At 39.6% G+C, this 18,893-nt stretch overlaps 1 protein-coding gene across 1 annotated transcript; it reads right to left on the bottom strand.

Moving 5' to 3' along the window:
• Positions 1-3,826: 3,826 nt before the first annotated feature.
• On the bottom strand, positions 3,827-18,743 carry LOC104544041 (myosin regulatory light chain 2B, cardiac muscle isoform). The gene is made up of 6 exons (XM_010188783.1): positions 18,657-18,743; positions 16,268-16,343; positions 14,717-14,821; positions 9,850-9,928; positions 4,809-4,857; positions 3,827-4,070 (listed from the first exon to the last, which is right to left on the bottom strand). The coding sequence occupies exons 1-6, from the start codon at positions 18,690-18,692 to the stop codon at positions 3,972-3,974; spliced, it is 444 nt and encodes a 147-aa protein (XP_010187085.1). The 5' UTR covers positions 18,693-18,743; the 3' UTR covers positions 3,827-3,971.
• Positions 18,744-18,893: the final 150 nt, after the last annotated feature.

Below are 18,893 nucleotides of genomic sequence, written 5' to 3'. Positions count from 1 at the left end.
GCTGGGGGATACTCATGAGAACCTTTCTCTGCCTTTTATGACAGTATATTTCAAAGGCTGCTCTAACTAGTCACAAGGTTTCATAAAGGTATACAGGATTAAACATTTAAGAGTTAATAAAACACATTACCAATTCTACACTGTGTCTTTGTTTTTTCCCATCCAAATCGTATTGTTTGTGAAAGGGCTGACACTAAAGAACAACTGCCATGGTTCATGCAAGTTCAGTTTCCATCCGACCATTTTAATGGCGTTTGGTGAGAATCTGTTTTTGTGGAATTAACCTCAGCTCTTTGTTCCCTTGAGTTATTTGAATCTGCTTCCAAAATCCATAAGCACAACTCTATGTTCTCAAATGAAAATGGAAATTGAAATGAAATTAGGACTGGTAAGTATTCTTAGAACAAGCCTGTAATATTTTAATGATATTTATCCGAACATCTGTTCTTCCCCCTTATAGAAGGAGAGGGTTGCAGCTCCAAAGTCTCTTGCATGATGGTTCAAGAGCCCAAGGTGCAGAAGTCTAAATGAGCAACAAGCTTGGTGGTGTTGCCCAACCCAGAGATCTCTTCAAGAAATTTTAATAGGCACATGTCTGCTGCATTGCCCTTAAGTGCAGTAATTCTAGGGCAACAGACAGGAAAAAAAGGGATAAATGGATTTTGAACAAAGAGAAAAGTGCACCAATGAGGAAGGAACATCACAACTGTAAAACACCTGAAGGCAAATAGGTAGGATTATGTGGAACTTGGGCCTTTATAAGGCACATGAGACACTTTAGTGTCATGAAAGCTCTGGGTGGTTGAAAGCAGTCTGGTGGTGCCTGAACATTTGGTCGCTGCTAGAGGACCTCACAGCCTCTGCCCAGGTTTGACTCCCATCAGTAACTGGAGGGAATTTGGACTGAATTTCAAGCAGAGCTTCTGAATTAGCTTCCTTCAAAAAAGTTACTTGATTGATCAAGGTAAGTAGTGGCAATCATATTATTTGCTTCAAAACTGCACTGCTCCAAAACAAATTGCTCATCTAGACAAAGCCTAGCTCAACCTAATCTGCACTAAGGTGCTCCTATTTTCCATCTTCCCCACAGCTCCATACTGCTGCCCCACCTGCAGCTGTTAGGGAGCAGCAAGGGCCAGCTGTTCCCTAAGGAACAGAGAGCCTGCAACAGGGCATGGTAACACAGCCAGCGGGAAAGCAACCTCACCAATATACAGGCAAGGCAAGTCCAAAGATGGTAGTCAGGTTCAAGAGTCCAAATCATCAGGCAAGTCTATGATGATAAGGCAGGTCCAAAGTCAAGCCGCAGGTCAGGATTACATCCAGGGACAGTTACTAGAGTCATATAGAGTTCAATGATTGCCAGTCAGGTCAACAGTGATATGGAAGGCTAAAGTAGTAGTATAGGTCCAAGAGTGTAGCTCAAGAAAGGTTTGAAGGCCCTGAGCTGAGCTTTAAAAGGGGTTCTTGGGCCCAGAGGCAGCAGGTGGGGCTGAAGGTTCTAGGTGAGACCTTTGAAGGCCATTAAGGCCTATTATTACCCTCAAGGCCCTGCCAGTTGCAGACAGGCAAGAAAATGTAGGGAGCTCATGTGATTGATGAGCAGGGAGGTTTCTTCTCAGTCAGCAACTGATGTGTGTGTATGAGTTCTTGTGCTGACCCATGGGAGGGGGTGCAGCCAGGGGAAGGGGAGAATGTGGAACTGCTCAGCCCAGACTTCCATCAGCCTGAGATGCCGTAGGGATGCACTTGAAGAAGTCATGTAACTAGGCAGTAACAGATGAAAAAGGACCCATCAAAAAGTGTGTGTGCACTTTGATGAAAAGATGCGCTCATCTTTCAAAACACTATTCTCAAAGTTTTTGCTTACCAGCTTGCATGAGGAAAAATAAACCTCTCTAGATTGAAGGCCAAAGGTAAGCCTGTATGCCATTTTATCCAGTCTTCAGTCTCATTCTGAAATCTTCAAACAGTGCAAAAACTGTAAGCACCATCTGACATCCAATGCCTGAGTGACTTCAGCTCATGTTACTGGAACAGTCAATATTCATTTGGTTGGGTATGTGATTTTGTGGAGCTCATACATGGTAGTATTAGACTTTGCATGTGTGTTTGTGGTATAAAAGAGCATTTTTCAGACCCACCACTCAAGCAATTTCCAAATGAAGTCTGTCAATGAAACATCCATTTTGCAGCCCTCTCCCATAAGCAGCGTCTTTCTTTGCTGAGAAATGCTGTCACCTGTTTGGGTCCCCATAAGAGCCTAAAGCAGGAGCTCATAAGTCATCTTTTCTACTGTGCTGCTCCATGAACTCCTATTGCCTATCTATAACCCCATCCCATAAGCAGTGGTTACACACCTATGAAGAAAAACACATTCATTTTACTAGTCCTTAAAGCCCTGTCAAGCTGCACACCTTGTTGGGAGGGATGGGTCTGGGTGACCATGCAGTTGTTTCCAATGTTACAGGAACATACGGCAGGAAGTGCTAAAGCCCTCTCTACATCTTTGCCAGGATTCATGCAAGAAAGGGTCAAAATTTGCTTCTAGCTGTGTCCACCAATATTTTTAAGATAAATAATTACTGGTAGATACAATTGGGAATTGCCCACTTGTACTAGAAAAGGTGAGATTTAGTCTATCAACCTTGTGTCTGCTAGGAGCCTTATCATTCCACGTCCTATACTACTAAAGTGCATTGAGTGCAGGATTTTGCCGAAACAACAAAAAATGCAGGTGGGGATGAATGCCACATCACCAAGACATGCAGATGCTAAAGTTTTTTCGTGTAATTTCTGCCTCTCCTGATGAGGGCAGAATTTGACACCTTGCCCTCAAGTTCTCTTTCTACAAAGACTAAGATGGAAACAGAAAATAAGTGGCTTATTACTTCCTCTCAACGTCTGTGGGACTGTGGTGCCAGCAACACTGATGCAAAAGGAAACCATTTTCATTAGTTGTTAAAACAGCAGAAGCTTGTTTTACTTTGGCTGCAACATCCTTCTGACTCCCACGCTGGAAGTATTCATGTAATATTCCACATAGGCAGAATATGTCCATTTCCTAGAAGTCCAAATACAAGAAACTGTAGCCCATTTTAGAAATTATGCTGATCTTGGATTATGAAAATGAGAGGTAGTCTGCTTTCATGTGTAACCCTGGGCTACAGTTCCTGAGTTCTTTTCTTGTCTTTGTCTCTAGACTTTCGAATAATCTTTGGCTAAACACAGCCTTCCAGTGTGTGCCTGACCTGTAAAACAAGGCTAATGACCAACAGGTGAAAGACTAGGCATTACTGTTTTTTCATGGACAACTTCCTACACATAATAAAGGTATCTCTGAAGGGGAAATAAGTTATTGCTAGTTTCTAAGTGTACCTAGGTAAATTTCACTATGAGAAAAACAGCTGCTATGCCACTATTTCTCTTCTTTTACACCAAAGCAAATGAGTCAAGTGGCTTATGAAATTGGCCACATCACTGGGACAGAGAGGGCATATTGCATGTTCACAAGAGCTTAAGATTGTTTTATTTACACTTTCATTACTAGGGGCTGTGAAATGGAACAGGATTCTAAATACCAAGTACTCTTCCTGGTGCAATAAGTTAGAGAATTTCTCAACACATGGAGTTTATGTATAAAAGACAAGAGGTTAAGCAACACTGCAGTGCCCAGTGGACCATCTGGTGAACATTAGGACTGTCAATAAATCACGTAAGCTCATCAAGAAAATTCCATTTCAAACCACTGACAAAAAAAAGGATGGGAAAAAAAATCACAAAATTGGTATTTTCATCCTTTATAGAAACAGGAGCATTAAATAACTTTAATCTAATTTCAATTGTTTTATTGGTTCTCTTCTGATGACCACATGGCTTCACATACTGAATGTTTAGCCCTTTGTCTTGCACACAAAAGCATTATGAAGTAACTTGGTGCACCATTACAGGAGAAGATCATCTCTTTCCTCTTAGTCTTTCTCCTCACCATGGGTGATAACATAACAGAGGTTCTTATAGTCAAGATTACCAGAGACATCTGGAGGGAAAGCAGCAAACATCTGGTTGATCTGCCAAGCAAACAGGAGATAAGTGTTACAAACGTAGGACTGAGGGACAGCAACATGTAGTGCTTTTAATTTTCAACTCAGTTCAGTTCCCTTCTGCCTTGATTTGTTAACCACTGTGGAAAAGTTTTGCTTAGCTTCAATAACATTGACAGAGGAATTAGGACACAACTAGTTAATAAAGTTCTGCTAGAATCTCAACACGTTTCCTGTTGAAAAGAGCTCTCCCTGAAATCCAGGTAAGCCCTGGCCAAATAATGTGCTACAGTCTGCACTCCAGTCTGTTCTTGCCATGAACCAACTCCACTCCATCTCCTCTTCTGAAAATAAAGTCCCTCTAAATTCTTCCCAGCCAGCAGAATCCATGTTCAGTCTCACACAAACCACAACGTCAGTACCTCATTTCAGATTTCAAATGAAATGACTCTCACAAAAATGAAAACCAGATCACAGTTCCCACCCAAACTCACTTGAACTCCAGTAAATTCATTCCTCAGCTCACCATAGGAAAGAACAAGAGATAGGCCACGCTTACACTTGGATGGAAGTCCAAAGAATCCGTTTGACTTTGATTTAGCCAGGGAGCTATTCAGAAGAGATTCTTTGAATTGTTACTAATTGCTAGAGCTGGCATCAACCTTCATTTCAGCTGAATTGATGCATTTAAAGAGAGGCAAGTACTTATTGCTGAATAGTAGCTGGAGATAGATTCCTATTTTGAATAAAGAAGGTGGTTCTTACCTCTTCTTGACTGAACCGGTCTGCCTGTGTCATAAGCATTTCTTTGATGCTGTTCGAATAAAACAAAATAACCTGATTAAAGGGCGATAATGGCATATGACAATTCAGATGGCAAGATCCCTCCTGAAGCTGCATGAAAGAAAATCTGTGTGACCGCATAAATTGGAGCTGTTAATCCTTACATGATATTATAAGAGATTTTCTGTGGGCACCCATCAGTGTCGATGCCTCGCTCTGCCAACTTAGTTTGCTTTTGTGATATTTTGTAGAGGTTTAAAATTGTTTAAGGTTATTACTCTAATTGAAATACAGCAATTTGGTATGCTTATCTTAACCTAAAATGGTAGGTTTTCTCACTTGCTGTTTAAAGTTTGGACCACTTAACAAAACCGAAAGAGAGAATGTTTTCTGTAAAATCTGAGGATGAAAGGAACAGAGCATGAAATGAGGAAGAGGACTTGAAAGAAATCTCCAACAGCTATTCCGAATCATCATCTGAGAATCCCTTTATTTGCATGCAGTCATTCCCAGAGAAGACTGTGAAACTGCATGAGACCTGTTGTATTTCACGGTACAATGTCTTGATCTGGAGTTACAGCACTGTAACAAGGAGCTTATCCCACACACAATCTGCATCCTATGCAATTACATCAAAGAGAATATTTTTGGGACAGGCTCTCAGCTGATTTGCCCTCTGTTTTCAAACTCATTGTGGGAAGTCAGTCGAGCATGTAATTTTTTCACCTGAGTTTATAGGTGAATAGAAAAGCCAGGAAGAATGATTACTGTTTCTAGTCTAACCCCTATAGATAAAATATTTTTATATTTCACCCAGTTACTCATGTGCTGAGGGCAGTACACTCACAGTGTGCTAGAACACCCACTGGTATGAACTGTTTTATCACAAACATTCCTTTCACTTGCACTTAATAATTTCCTATTCCTGTAGAATTCCTGTATTAATCTCAAAGAGTTTGCATTCACACCGAAGAGGCAGAGTTGTCTCTTTTTGTTACTACCAAAGTTATTGATAAATTATTGGGATTTTTTCTAGATCAGTAAAACACATTGTAAACGTGTAATAACAGATGAGCACTCTTGTACAAAAACCAAAAGCTGAAACATAGAAATCTGTTTTAATTTGTAGATTCAAAAAAAGGCTGGTTTTTTAAGAACTTGTTGTGGGGAGAGCAATAGCTCTTCTGGAAACAGCACTTTCTGCTTTTAAAAGTGAATATTTTAAACTAACTATTTATAACAGAAATCATGCCTACAAAGAAACACTTCCATATGAGCAAAATTCACCTACTGTTGGATGCAGATGTTCAGCCAAAATAGTAAAGCTTCCCTTTCTGCTCCCATATGCCATGCATCTCGAGTGAAAAAAGTCACACAGATGAAAATGTAGTTTTGATGGCAAAGCTACAACTATACTTCCTCATATCTCTGACACACATTTTTTTTCAGTAAAAGGCTACAACAGCGACATCCCAATTTGCATAAGAGGCATACACACTTCTGAATCTCTTGTTGATGTGAAGTGCTCATTTGGAAGGACAGAAAGGGAAAACTAAAAAAAAAATAAGTTTTTGGGTAATAAATAAGGATCTTACCCACATGGACAAGAAGGAAAATATCCATGCGAGTTTTGGGAAATACTGTGAAGTCACAGAGAGAGCTTAAGCTATTGTATATATTTTTCCTGCATTACTTTACCATTCTCTCTACTTAGCAAAGTCTTTCTTCATCTCTTTCTCTCATATTGCTGTTTCTGTTTTGTTATCTTGGCCATTTGTTATGTGACTGTATTTTTTAAAGTGGAATTCTCAAATGATCAGTGGGTGCAAGAGTAGAAAGATCATTCTCATCAGCATAAATTGATTATTGGATATATGTGCACTGGGACAAATGGCATTAGCAAATGTAAATAGGAAGTGTGATGCAGGAAGGAGCTTGGTGAATAGAAGGAAACATTTACAGCAATTTTGACAGAAGTCACAAATAAACTTCATCACAAACAGGACTGGATTAAAAAGAAATCTGGGGACTATGTGTCTTCTATTTAAATGCTTAAAGTATTTAGGGGAAAATAAAAGATCAAATATCTAATTATGGTCTTCTATGCACAGCCCAGTAGGCTCTGGCACACTCATAAGGAAGAAGGATTGAGTTAAGGATCTATGCACATTTTCCATTATTTATTTTGTAGAGAAATGAACACTCACAGTTTCCAAAGCTAGAGATTATGCACTTTTTTTCTTTGTGTATCTTGTTTTCTTTAAAAAAGACTATTTGCTTCTCAAAAAGAAAACCCCAAAATTAAAGTCTCCTGGGCAAACAAGAAGATACGTTTGCCTTGTGGTGAAAGTTAAAATGTAGTCTGTTGTCCTGGCTGACATCAGTTCCTCTTACAGTTACAAACACTTTGTTGCATTCTTGTATTTTCTAAATCTTTTTTTAAAGATTGTCTGTGAAATCTCTGGGACATTTTGGTTTTCCGCTGGGTTTACTATTTCTGCAGTGCTCTCTTGGAGAAAAAGAGGTGAGCGGAAATGAGCAGTACTTTACAACTATGATAAGAAGCATCGCTAGCTCAGCCAGACTAATCTCTAAAGGTCCAGAATGCATGTAAACTCCCTGGGTCCATTTTCATGTGGTCCAGATCTGAAAAGTTTCACTGGCATCAGCATCAGACACAGTTGATGTTGGCCTCACTCACTTTGCCCAATGAATGGCATTTAGGACTGAATCATCCAACTTTTCCAGATGCAGTGCCAGTTTACACCAGCTGACAATCTGACCTAAAGCATTTTCTCTCTTCGACATCATGCTATAGGAAGGATTTTATGTGTGGTATAACAGTGCAGACAAACAAAGTCTGTCATTGAATCTGGAAGTAAGTTATAAACTCCTGGAGCTTCTGGAAAGGTTAGAAGACTCCATCCCAGCTACCATCAGATGGACTAAGTGAGTCATTTCCAGAGTAGAGGTGAAAGCACGCAGAGGGAAGAGACATAAAAATCCCCAGGAGGATGTTAACTCTGTGAACATAAAAAGAAGTTCTGATTAAAAGGTCAACATGGCTGGTTTTAGAGAGAAACACTCCAGGATTTTTTAATATGGAGAAATATTATTTATTAACATTAACTGTCATATTGAAATGACTGTATGGGCCAACTTGAAAATTATTTCAAAACCTTCAGATGTCTGAATTTTGGAAGCATATGAATAGAAGTTAAACCTCAAAGACATTCACGGAATTGATTTAATGGTTTGTTCTGTAATGATCAACATTACCCTCGGGTCTATTAAGTAAACATTATGCTGTGTTGTGGTGATGAACTAAAACAATTGTCTAATGCTAGTAGTGCAGTGGGGGTGGGGACAGGGTTGACCTTTTCCATGAAGGAAAAAGAAAAGTATTTCTCTCTCATCTTCATTTTGGAGTGCGATACTGCATTCCTAATTTGCCCCAAACTCCAACTGGCTTTCAGCATCCAAGGAATGTAGAACTGGACACAGGGTGGCAAGCTGCAGATTTTGTGTGCAGTATATTGTTACAGATAGTGGTGGGAAATAAAACATTCAATGGGTTTTGTATTAAAAAAAGGTTGTACTTCACGGTTTTGATTTCACTGCTGTGTGATCTGGCCCATTTGGCAACAGGCTACACCATATTCTGATTGATTGAGTCAGTTCTGATGTATTTCTCTGATTGTTCTTCCCAAGTCGTTTGAATAATGTTAACCCCAAAACAATCAGGATGATTGTTAACCGCTGTTGCTTCTGACTGTTTGCTACATTCCCTTGTTTTGTGTTAATTAATTTGGAAGTTCTTTAGTGAAAAGACTGTCTCTTTGCTTTTATTTTGCATCCTGCTTACTATAATAGGGCATTCACACCTACTGGGGTGCTGTCATAGAAAGGCATATTGGTAACGGAAGGAAATATTGTACGTGAATTTTGTATTTTCAACTAACTTTCATGAGACATCGATAATTGCAGATAAAGTCAAGGAAAACTATACCTTAGAGGTTCTGGTAAAAGGTTTAGTTTTCATTTACCTTATCACAACATTAGCAGAATTAATTGATGAAAATACAATTTTGTAATTCATGGTTCCCTAGTAAATTTCCTCTACATATTATGCTTTATAATATCTACCTGAATGGCTGCTGTAGTAAAAGTATAGGCCTCAGATTCCCTAAGGAATTTAAGCATGTGCATAAATCTAGACACACAAGGCATTTCACTGGAGCCATAGGTCAGACCTCCTCATCCACTGCCCTGATTTGGTATCATTTATCTCGTTTACTTAAAGAACTGCTTACACCGTTCTGGCAGTGCAATGAGGATTATGTTTGTGCAACTAACACTTGAAGTCCTTTTACTCTGCTTTGTTGGTATAACAGATTATGAATTAATGAACAAATTATGTCCTGCTTCCTTATTTTAAAAGAATACTCATATTGACAATAATTGCCCTATTCTTAAAAGCTTTATTTTATTTGGCTCCCACTATATCTAGTGGAAATTTAACAGCAAATCATTGTCTAGAAGCAGAAGGTTCAAGCAGTAAACATATAGCAAAGAAAATATCCTTACAAAAACCATGTCCCAGGTCTCAGAGTTAGTTTAATTGATCACTTTTTTAAAATGGGGACTAGCTTTCCCATTTCAGTCAAGCACTCTGTTAGGCACCAGACATTCATTTTAATTTTACATATGGAGTTAATCTATAAAGAGTCATGTGTTGATATATATCCAGACTTTCAAAAAAGGCTATCTAATGGCCTACATGTGATTACATTTCCGTTGACTCTTGCAGTGTCTGAATACAATAACATCTCCTTTTGTATACAAATACATTCTTACAATAGTCTGGTCTTTTAATTCTGAGATACAAAGCTAAATGTTTCTCTGCCTGACAGTTCCTCTCTTTTAAAATACTGTGAAAACCACAGCTTTTAAGCAGTTATTTAAACTTGTGCTGCTATTATTATTATTATTATTATTATTATTATATTTGAAATAAACTTACTAGTCTGCCTTTATGTGGCCTTTTCCTTCTGGATCGAAAATCTTAAAAGCATTCAAAATGGTTTCTTCTGGGTCCGTGCCTAAAATTAATGAAACACAATTTAGAAACCTGGATGTATTTCTGTAGCTGTCGCCAAGTACTTGCTAAGTAATTGCATTCACTTGAAAACAGTGCAAAATGGAGAACTCTGCAGTTGTAGATTTGAAGACAAAGGTTCCTTAAGTCGGCAGCATTTGTCATGTCAGATAAACAATAGAGGTGAATAGTTCAATGCTCAGAAGCTTAAAAATAATAACTCATATCTATTCTATGTCTGCAGGAGAGAAAACTTCCAGGAACTGGCCTCCAATATCAGTACCCAGAGGATTAGTGGCTTTCAGAAATGAAAATATAACAAACTGTTTCCCTCACTAGCTTCCTTTAATCTTGTACTGTATGTTCCTTGTAAGAACACTTTTTGATGTCACTTGTTCTTCACTATACAGAGAAGAGGTTATTTCCCTCACTAAAGGAAATGGAGCTCATCAAAAAATCAGAATGTCAATGGATTGCAATGGAAACAACATGATCAATGTAAAATGGTGATTTGCACTTAGGTTATGTAGCATGCTTCCACTTAAGCATCTCTTCATTAAGTGTTATTGATAGAAACTGGATGGTTTAAAGCACTAGACTACAGCTCCCAGATTTTGCTTCATATTTGTGGTATGACTTTAATTTCCCTGCTCCTCTATTCCCAGCAGTAAAATGATAGTAATAGTCTTCCTTTTCTTCCATCCTTTATCTGTCCCATCTATTTAGACTGGAAAAAAAATTGGGTCAGGGGCTAGCTTCACGGTGCCTTAATCTTGGCTGGGGTTTCTGACTATTCTGTAATAGTGCAGATTCTGAGTATACTCACTTACAGTCAGTTTCATCCCACACCAGAGGATACTGAATATACTCTGTTTCTGACTATTCCCCCGTACTTCAAAGTATTACAGTAGTATATATAATAGAAATCTTTATTTATAACTGTAGAAAACCAAATTTACAAGAAGGTAGACTGACTCATGGACAAATTAAGCTACTTGGGATGCTGAAATGTTGAAAGTGTGGTTAAAAAATGGTAACAACATGAAGAATCTAAAAAAAGTTTCAAAGTTTGTTCATAGGTTCCCTGTTCTAATGACTACATACACTCCTGATGCCTTCTTAGTTTTCCTTGTTTACAAGGTTTCACAAGGATTAGCAGTAGTTTCTTAATGGATATAGTAGTGCATTAGATGGCTATATGGCCTCCTTCTTGTCACACACTGGCCATGTGTATTTTTTTGCTAAGCTGTAGGCAATGTATTCAAACTGCAATGACTATATGATCAATACAACGGCCACTGGTATTTAGTTAGTGTTTTGATTGTCCCATGAAGAGGAATGTTTTCCAACTGCAAGGAAAGGTCTGCATTTTAAGTAGTCACCACTGTGTGGGGGATTTTTTTTTCTTTACTGTGTTTTACATTTTCTACTCTGTCATATCCTTGGACTTTGGCTTTGAAGAGAGGCAATGCAGCAGGCATTCTTTATTGATTAGCTAGTAAATAAAGTGGTTTCTTTGATGTGCGGCATCTCTGTTTTCTGTACAAATTGTATTATTCTGACTCCATGTAGAAACAGCTCCATGTGGTTGGCATTAACATAAACCGAGTTTTGTTAGCTGTTCATCTGGCATCATAATCTCAATATACAAAGCTAAAGCTCGTCCCGAAAATCCCAGCTTCCCCTTTATGACAGAAATCAATTATAGCACAACAAATTTTACTTAGAAAGCACCTTTCACCAAATTCTCTGAGTGGTACTTAGCTAATAAAGAGTGTTGCAAAATTGCCATATCCACTTCCTCTAGCCCTTTCTCCCTTTCTAATTGCACTACAAAGGCTCTTCATCCCAATTAGTTTTGATTGGGAATGTGCAGTCTTTTGGCTCCGCTTCCTTTGCATGACAAACCCAACCAGAAGGGCATGACAAGCACAGCTGTGATTTTCCCTTCACCAAATGGAAATTAAAAAACCTCTCCTCCTCTGCTAGTAGCCAACAGGAAACCTGCAGACAAGAGGGGTACGTTTTACCATTCACCTTCCTGCACTGGCACTGGTTTTAGGCCTCACAATTGGCAGGGCCAAACCCTTTGACAGCTTCAGCAACTGGAAGAGGGAGGAGGGGAAAGGAAGAAGAGCCCATTTCCATGCCCTGTGTGATCACAAATATCACAAATAGACAGGAGTGAGTAGCAAGGCACCTCACAAGAAATAGTCACATATCTCAGAAGGAAGATCATGGAGAAGGTCACTACCTACTCTGCAAGATGGCACCTGGAATGTAAAGGTGGAGGTACCACTGTGATCAAGGCAGATCAACGTGTGGGTAATAAAATCCCTTCCTCAGTGTCAGTCTACAGACTTCTCTGTCACCTCTTATACATCCCAGGCATGTCGTGTTCCTTAGCAATAGTGTAGTTCTTTGAGGACTAGCTACATTAATCCTTTCATTCAGGCCTCTCTATTTTCTATTCCAAGTATAGAAAGCCCTTAATTGAAATTGTGCTCAGCAGTGTAAAGCAGAGTCCAGCAGCAATACAATAAATGTTTTTAAGAAGATAGGATCAGATTTTTCCATTTTACTGTTCATTAGGTATTTTAACAAACTTCTAGAACATGCTTGGCTAAGGCCAGCCTTGCTTTGGAGGTCAAGACTTTCACCTATCTCTAATGTGTAGAGGAAGATGACTAGAGGTTTTGGTTGGTCTCACACTCCTTCTCTTGCAGTTTCTAGCCATTAACAGTGTAAGAGATACTACTAAATTACTAATTCCAACAACAAGTTTTATACTTACATCTTCTGAACTCACTACAGGGATCCTTGTGTATTCTGTGTGTCCTAGTTTGAGCTAAATAGAACTAATTCTCTGTTTAGTGATTTTACTTTTCAGCGCAGTCTCTTCTAAGTGGCTGAACTTGCTGAAAACTAGCAGCATGATTTTCCAGTATGTGCTGCTACAATGATAAGCTCAAGGCCACTGTCTCACCATGGGTGTCGTGTCTGCACCTACGGGGGGGTGGAGCTGACCCAAAACTGACTATCTAGGTATTCCATCCCACATACGTCATACTCAGTATAAAGCCGAGGGATCATTTGCCCTTCCATCTTGGACCCTTCCTTCCGTCTTGATCTTGCAAGGGACAAAGTCCGAGCAGAACCCTGCCAGTTTGTCTGGGTCTGATCCTGAGATTCGTGTGTTCTGCATCCTGCTCCCAACCTGCTGCTGAGTCCGGACTGGGACTTTTACAGTGCCCTGCTCCACAGAGCCTCTGGTGACATCATCGTCATTGGGGGGAGGATGGGAGGGAGGATTTTATGTTTGTTTTGTATCTATATTTGTACATATTTGTATATATTTCATTATTTTCTTATTTGCATTATTGCCCTGTAGTATTACAGAATCACAGAATATTAGGAGTTGGAAGGGACCTCAAAAGATTATCTAATCCAACCCACCTGCCAGAGCAGGATCACCTAGACCAGGTCACACAGGAACACGTCCAGTATTAGTATTAGTCCAGTATTATCATTGTTTTATTAAACCCGTTAGTTTTATTTTCCAACCCGTAAAGTCTCTCTCCCTTATTCTCTTTTCTCTTCCCTTCTGGAGAGGGGAGAGGGGTTAATAGAGAGTGTCTGTCCAGGATTTAGTGGCCAGCCTAGCCCTAAACCACAACACTGTGGCAATGGGCAAAGTCCCTCTCCCTTATCACTGTAAATCCACTTCATTAAGGTTTATTCAGTGAAATCTTCATTCTGCCCCTCTGTTCTACTCTTGTGAGACCCCACCTGGAGTACTGTGTCCAGTTGTGATGGCCCCAGTATGAGAAAGACATTGAACTGTTGGAGCAGGTCCAGAGGAGGGCTACAAAGATGATCAGAGAGCTGAAGCACCTCCTCTATGAGGACCAACTGAAAGAGCTGGGGCTGTTCAGCCTGGAGAAGAGAAGGCTCCAGGGGAACCTTATTGTAGTCTTCCAGTTCCTGAAGAGGTCCTACAGGAAAGCTGGGGAGAGACTTTTTACAAGGGCAGGAAGCGAGGGGGAAAAGTTTTAAACTGGAAGAGGGTAGATTTAAACTAGATATTATTAAGAAATTCTTTACTGTGAGGGTGGTGAGATGCTGGCCCAGGTTGCCCAGGGAAGCTGTGGGTGTCCCCTCCCTGGCAGTGTTCAAGGCCAGGTTGGACGGGGCTTTGAGCAGCCTGGGCTGGTGGGAGGTGTCCCTGCCCATGGCAGGGTTGGACTGAGTGATCTTTAAGGTCCCTTCCAACCCAAACCATTCTATGGTTCTATGACCTCAACTGAAACCAAGGCTGGGCCATGGGGTTACAACTAATACAGAAAATTAGGGAAGGCCATGTTGCTCCTTCATGCCTTATGCATACATGACCATAGGTGGTTTTTTTTGTAGAAATACTGAAAATACTTTTAAACCAGCTAACACTGAGAATGATATCACTATAGCATGAGCAACAGAGTTCAGCCTAGGAACTTACTGATGATGAATAACTAATCTGCACGGTGCTCCAGGCTGCTGTGAGTTCATTACTTTCTGGACCTCAACTGAATACTTTCACGTTAGCTTATGTAAGCTGAAATCACACCTTTGAATTGTCCTCTCCACCATCCCTTAGCCTTTTCGTACTTCAGCTCTGTCTGCAAAAATGGAGATCACTCCGTGCCTTTAAGCATTGTTCTGTGGATACATTATTATAATTTGCAAGGTGCTGAGATATTTCAGTGCTGAGGATCTTTGACAGATACCTCTCCAACCCCCCAAAGGTACTTACCTTTCAGCTTTTCCCCAAACATAGTAAGGAAGACAGTGAAGTTAATAGGACCTGGCGCCTCCTTCACCATGTCTTCAAGCTCTTCATTCTTGACATTCAATCGACCTGCAGCAGAGATCATTTTTCATAATAAATCACAAATTGTGTTTCAAAAAATTATTCCCATTCATCTCCTCCCACCGGGGAGCTCCAGGCTCTGTGCAACTTTGCTAATAACATGGTAGAACACAACTCCAGAATACCCCAGTGTAAAACAAATCGGTGGAGCTGACTCTAAGATCAAAGGGTGACTGAAGGAATAAGAAGGATAAATAATAAGGACATGGCCAGCAGTGGACAAAAGAAGAGACACTTGCAAATAAACTGTTTCTCTTTTTGTTCTTGTTTGATTCATTTTTTACCAATGAAATATGGGCTCTGCTAATATTAATATACCAGAGTATGAAGTAACTGAAGTGAATCCAAGGTGTCAGTCTTTACCCTCCTGCATATTGAGATGCCCTTCTGAGTAGAGGGCAGATGGATGAGTTAAGGACTTGTATCCCTTCCCCATCCTTGTGCAGACCTACAGATGAGAATTTAGACCCTGGCAACCCTACTGAAATTGAGTGGTAATTTGCTGTGACTGTACTTTATAGGCATGGAAGGGCTTCACTGAACAGAAAATATACCAGAACTTGGCCTTAAGAAACAATATTTTAGGGTAACAGTAGCTACAGGCCAAAGTTTGCAAACTTCATTGTCACAATAGAGAGTTCAGGAGCTTCTGCTCTTTGCACTGACTCCGCTGGCGTCTGATTCCACCCGAGGGAGCACTAAAGATTCTTATCAAACTCTTTTTAATAAGATCCAGATGGCAAAAGCCCAAATGCCTACATCACTGTTCAAGCCTCAAATGTTGCAACAAGGATACAACTCCAGGTTTGGGATCACAAGCATTTTGATTTTTCCTTCCCTTGGGAAGATTTGCTTTAATCTGCTTGATGTTATCAGGATTGTGATGCGCATGGAACGGACAATACATAATCTCATGACATGCACATTCCACTCCACATAAATGCACAACAGCACAGAACCTCACATGAAGTCCTCCTGCTTTTGTGTGGGCAGAGGGGCAGCTAGTCCATGACAGTAACGTTAATTGGTAGATATTGCACGGCTCCTACTTGAAAAAGGTGCAGCCTGTGAAGCCTGGATTCACAGGCAAATCAGAAATGTCTGGCATGGACCCCTGCTTGGGTGGGCTTTTTATGAAATAGTTTCAGGGGAGGAATCAGTGCCTTTGGAGAGTTGCCAGCTGCACGGCTCTGTTGCACCCGTCAGTGAGTCCCAGCGAGACCTTCATTTTGCTTCTGAGAGAGGCTGCTCAGGAGACTTTCCAGCTGGAGCTACATAGTAAGATAGCAACTACCATCAAGGAGGAAGATCAAACTGAGCAGGCTTCCTTTTGCCTCCTGGGTAACTTGTTACATCCTTCACTATAATTCTGATACAAACTTTTCTTATGTGCTTGAAATTTAAACTGCATTTTATTTATTAGTACCAATTTACCTAGTGCTGCAAACGTGTCCCTCAAGTCTGCTTTGTCAATAAAGCCATCCCTGTTCTGATCCATGATGGTAAAAGCCTGTTGGAAGAAAAAGGAAAAATTATTGTCATTGCCATGTTGCACTGGACAGTTCTACAATCACAGACACCAGTTCATGGGGGTATTCATGCTCTAAAGAAGAATACTTAACTACCTTTGATACATCCACATCATGCCACATCACCGCACTTTCCTCACTTTCAACACATCATTGTGTCTTGGCAAGGGGTTTAATTAAACCCACCCAAACTTCTTGCTAAATTAATGCTCAGTGCAGCATGCAGCTGGGCTGAAGCCAATGCTGGCAGCTCCAGCTATTCAGGCCTTAACCCATAAAAGTTTGAATTATGGAGGCTTTAATTAGGGAGGATTTAGGCAGTGGTTACTCTGCGTGTTTTGTACCTTTCCCATACTTTGTGTCTTTGTGCAGCTATCATATTCTGTAAAACATTTAATTACTGTAGATATCTCTCTGCTATCAAGCTAAAGACAATTTCTTCTGGGCCTTAAAATTGTCCATCGTACAGAAATAGCTGAATTTTCTAAATTACAGAGAAATGTAGGTTTCATAGTATTATCTATTCAAAGTTTGTTTCCCTTTCCAATAAATTGTATCCTTCAAACTGTACACTGTGCTCAGACTGACCTTGATGTGTTGACCTTAAATACTTCTTGTCAGGCAAATTTTAACTTTTGATAGAAAAAACACAATTATTTTTCTATTTTCAGCCAACACAGAATAAATGTACTCAAACCATTATTTACCAAGCCAGCTAACTGCCTATCTAGTTACTTATTTGCATGTCTGTCTATTCTCTGCCATCACACTTTTAATGTTTCATTGATTTTGAAAGATTTTAATGACCTGAAATTCCCCTGGTCATACTATGGGGAATATTAGTAGAACTAGGCATGTCTCTGCAGCTGGTTATCTGTCTGACATGCACATCAATATGAGAGTGTATCTTTACAATGACCAGGAATCATTCTTACTTCAGTATTATTATGAAAGAGAACATTCTCCTGAGAACACAGCTAGTCCATTGCAGCTACAGTAACTTGCAGAGTTTTAAAGTCTACTGCTCTACGGGATGTACTTTGTTCCGTGATGGTATTATATCAACATATCTTCATGTAGTTTCTTACACCATCCTCCCAAAAATGCTCCTAGTAATATCTTATTTAGAATAGATCAAATATAGTGTTCTAACCAGTTCTTCTTTTTGTTGCTACATCTTCACAGTAGTCCTTGGAGAAAATAAAACTGGAGGTTCGTAGGATACAGAGAAGAGGTGGGAGAAGAGTGGTAAACATTTTCCTGTTAATTCTGGGAGAAAGGTTAATGGTTTAAATTCATTTACCTGGGCAATATTCACAATATTTGCATGGGTTTTTAGTCATATTCAACACTGGCTTTACTGGTGGGGATCCTTATGAAAATCAAAGTTGAAAGCCGCATGCATAAAATGAAGCAGTAGCTGTTTTTCACATTGGAAACTGCTTTGGAGATGTGAGTTAGCAAAAAATGGGGGAGAAGAAGTTTAATTTAAATGACAAACCAGTGCAAAACCCAATGGCTTCACAGACACTCTAAAATGTCCACTCAGACAAAGAGCATAAACTCATCAAACAAATTATCTGTCTTTAATATGCTTCAACTTTTATGCCAGCCCACTAGTCCATTAGATCTGCCTCCTCACAGGTAACTGGTCAAAGAATCTACAATGCCTGGTAACACCAAATTCTATGGGACTTAAAAAATGCTTACTTAGTTAATCTCAACATGTTGTTTTGTTTTATTGGCATTTATGGAGAAAGTTGGCTGAGGGCTTCTTGGTATTTTTGGTTTTAGTTTGTGGGCAGTACTAGAAGGGAACAGAAGAATAATTTCTATTGCTGTTGTGGAACAGCCCACTAATTGAAGCCCTAGTTCAATAAGGCATCTTTATTCAGGATAATAGTTGAGCGTGTAAAGCTACTCTTATTTAAAATACCACTTAACTTTAAACATGTGTTCAAGTGTTTTCCTGAATCAGGGCTAAAGTGGATGAGATTATAATTCTCCTTTATTTTGGGGCGGGGACTTGGAGGGCTTTTCAAATAAGTCCAGGTCTTGAAACAGGAGAGTGAGGAAGGAACAGAAAGAAGGAAAGAAAGAATGAAAGAAAGAAGGAAAGAACAAACAAACATACAAGGAAAATGATACACCAGCCAAAAACACAAAGATGATTCAGAAAACAACTGTGTGTTCTATTAAAGCACATGGGGAATTGAATAAGGGTTACAAACAAAACCTATGTTATTCATTAGCAATGACAGAAAACTATAAAGAACAGCAGAATAGTGACCAACCTCTTTGAACTCCTGAATCTGGGTTTGTTCAAACATAGAAAATACATTGGAACCACCTTCTATCTTCTTCTTTGCCTTTTTTGGAGCCTGTAATACAAATAAGAAGAACAAATGTATATAATTTTTCCTGTTAAGCACCCATGAAAACAAATTCCATCTTTAACAGAGATGAAACATATACAGTCAAGTAATACAAGAGGATTATATTTTGTTAGGACAAGGTTTTTAATTCAATCA

Source organism: Mesitornis unicolor, unplaced genomic scaffold (genome assembly GCF_000695765.1).
Source record: "Mesitornis unicolor isolate BGI_N332 unplaced genomic scaffold, ASM69576v1 scaffold21587, whole genome shotgun sequence".
Taxonomy (NCBI): domain Eukaryota; kingdom Metazoa; phylum Chordata; class Aves; order Mesitornithiformes; family Mesitornithidae; genus Mesitornis; species Mesitornis unicolor.
Note: the sequence above shows the minus strand (reverse complement) of the source record. Positions and strands in the feature narration are given on the sequence as shown.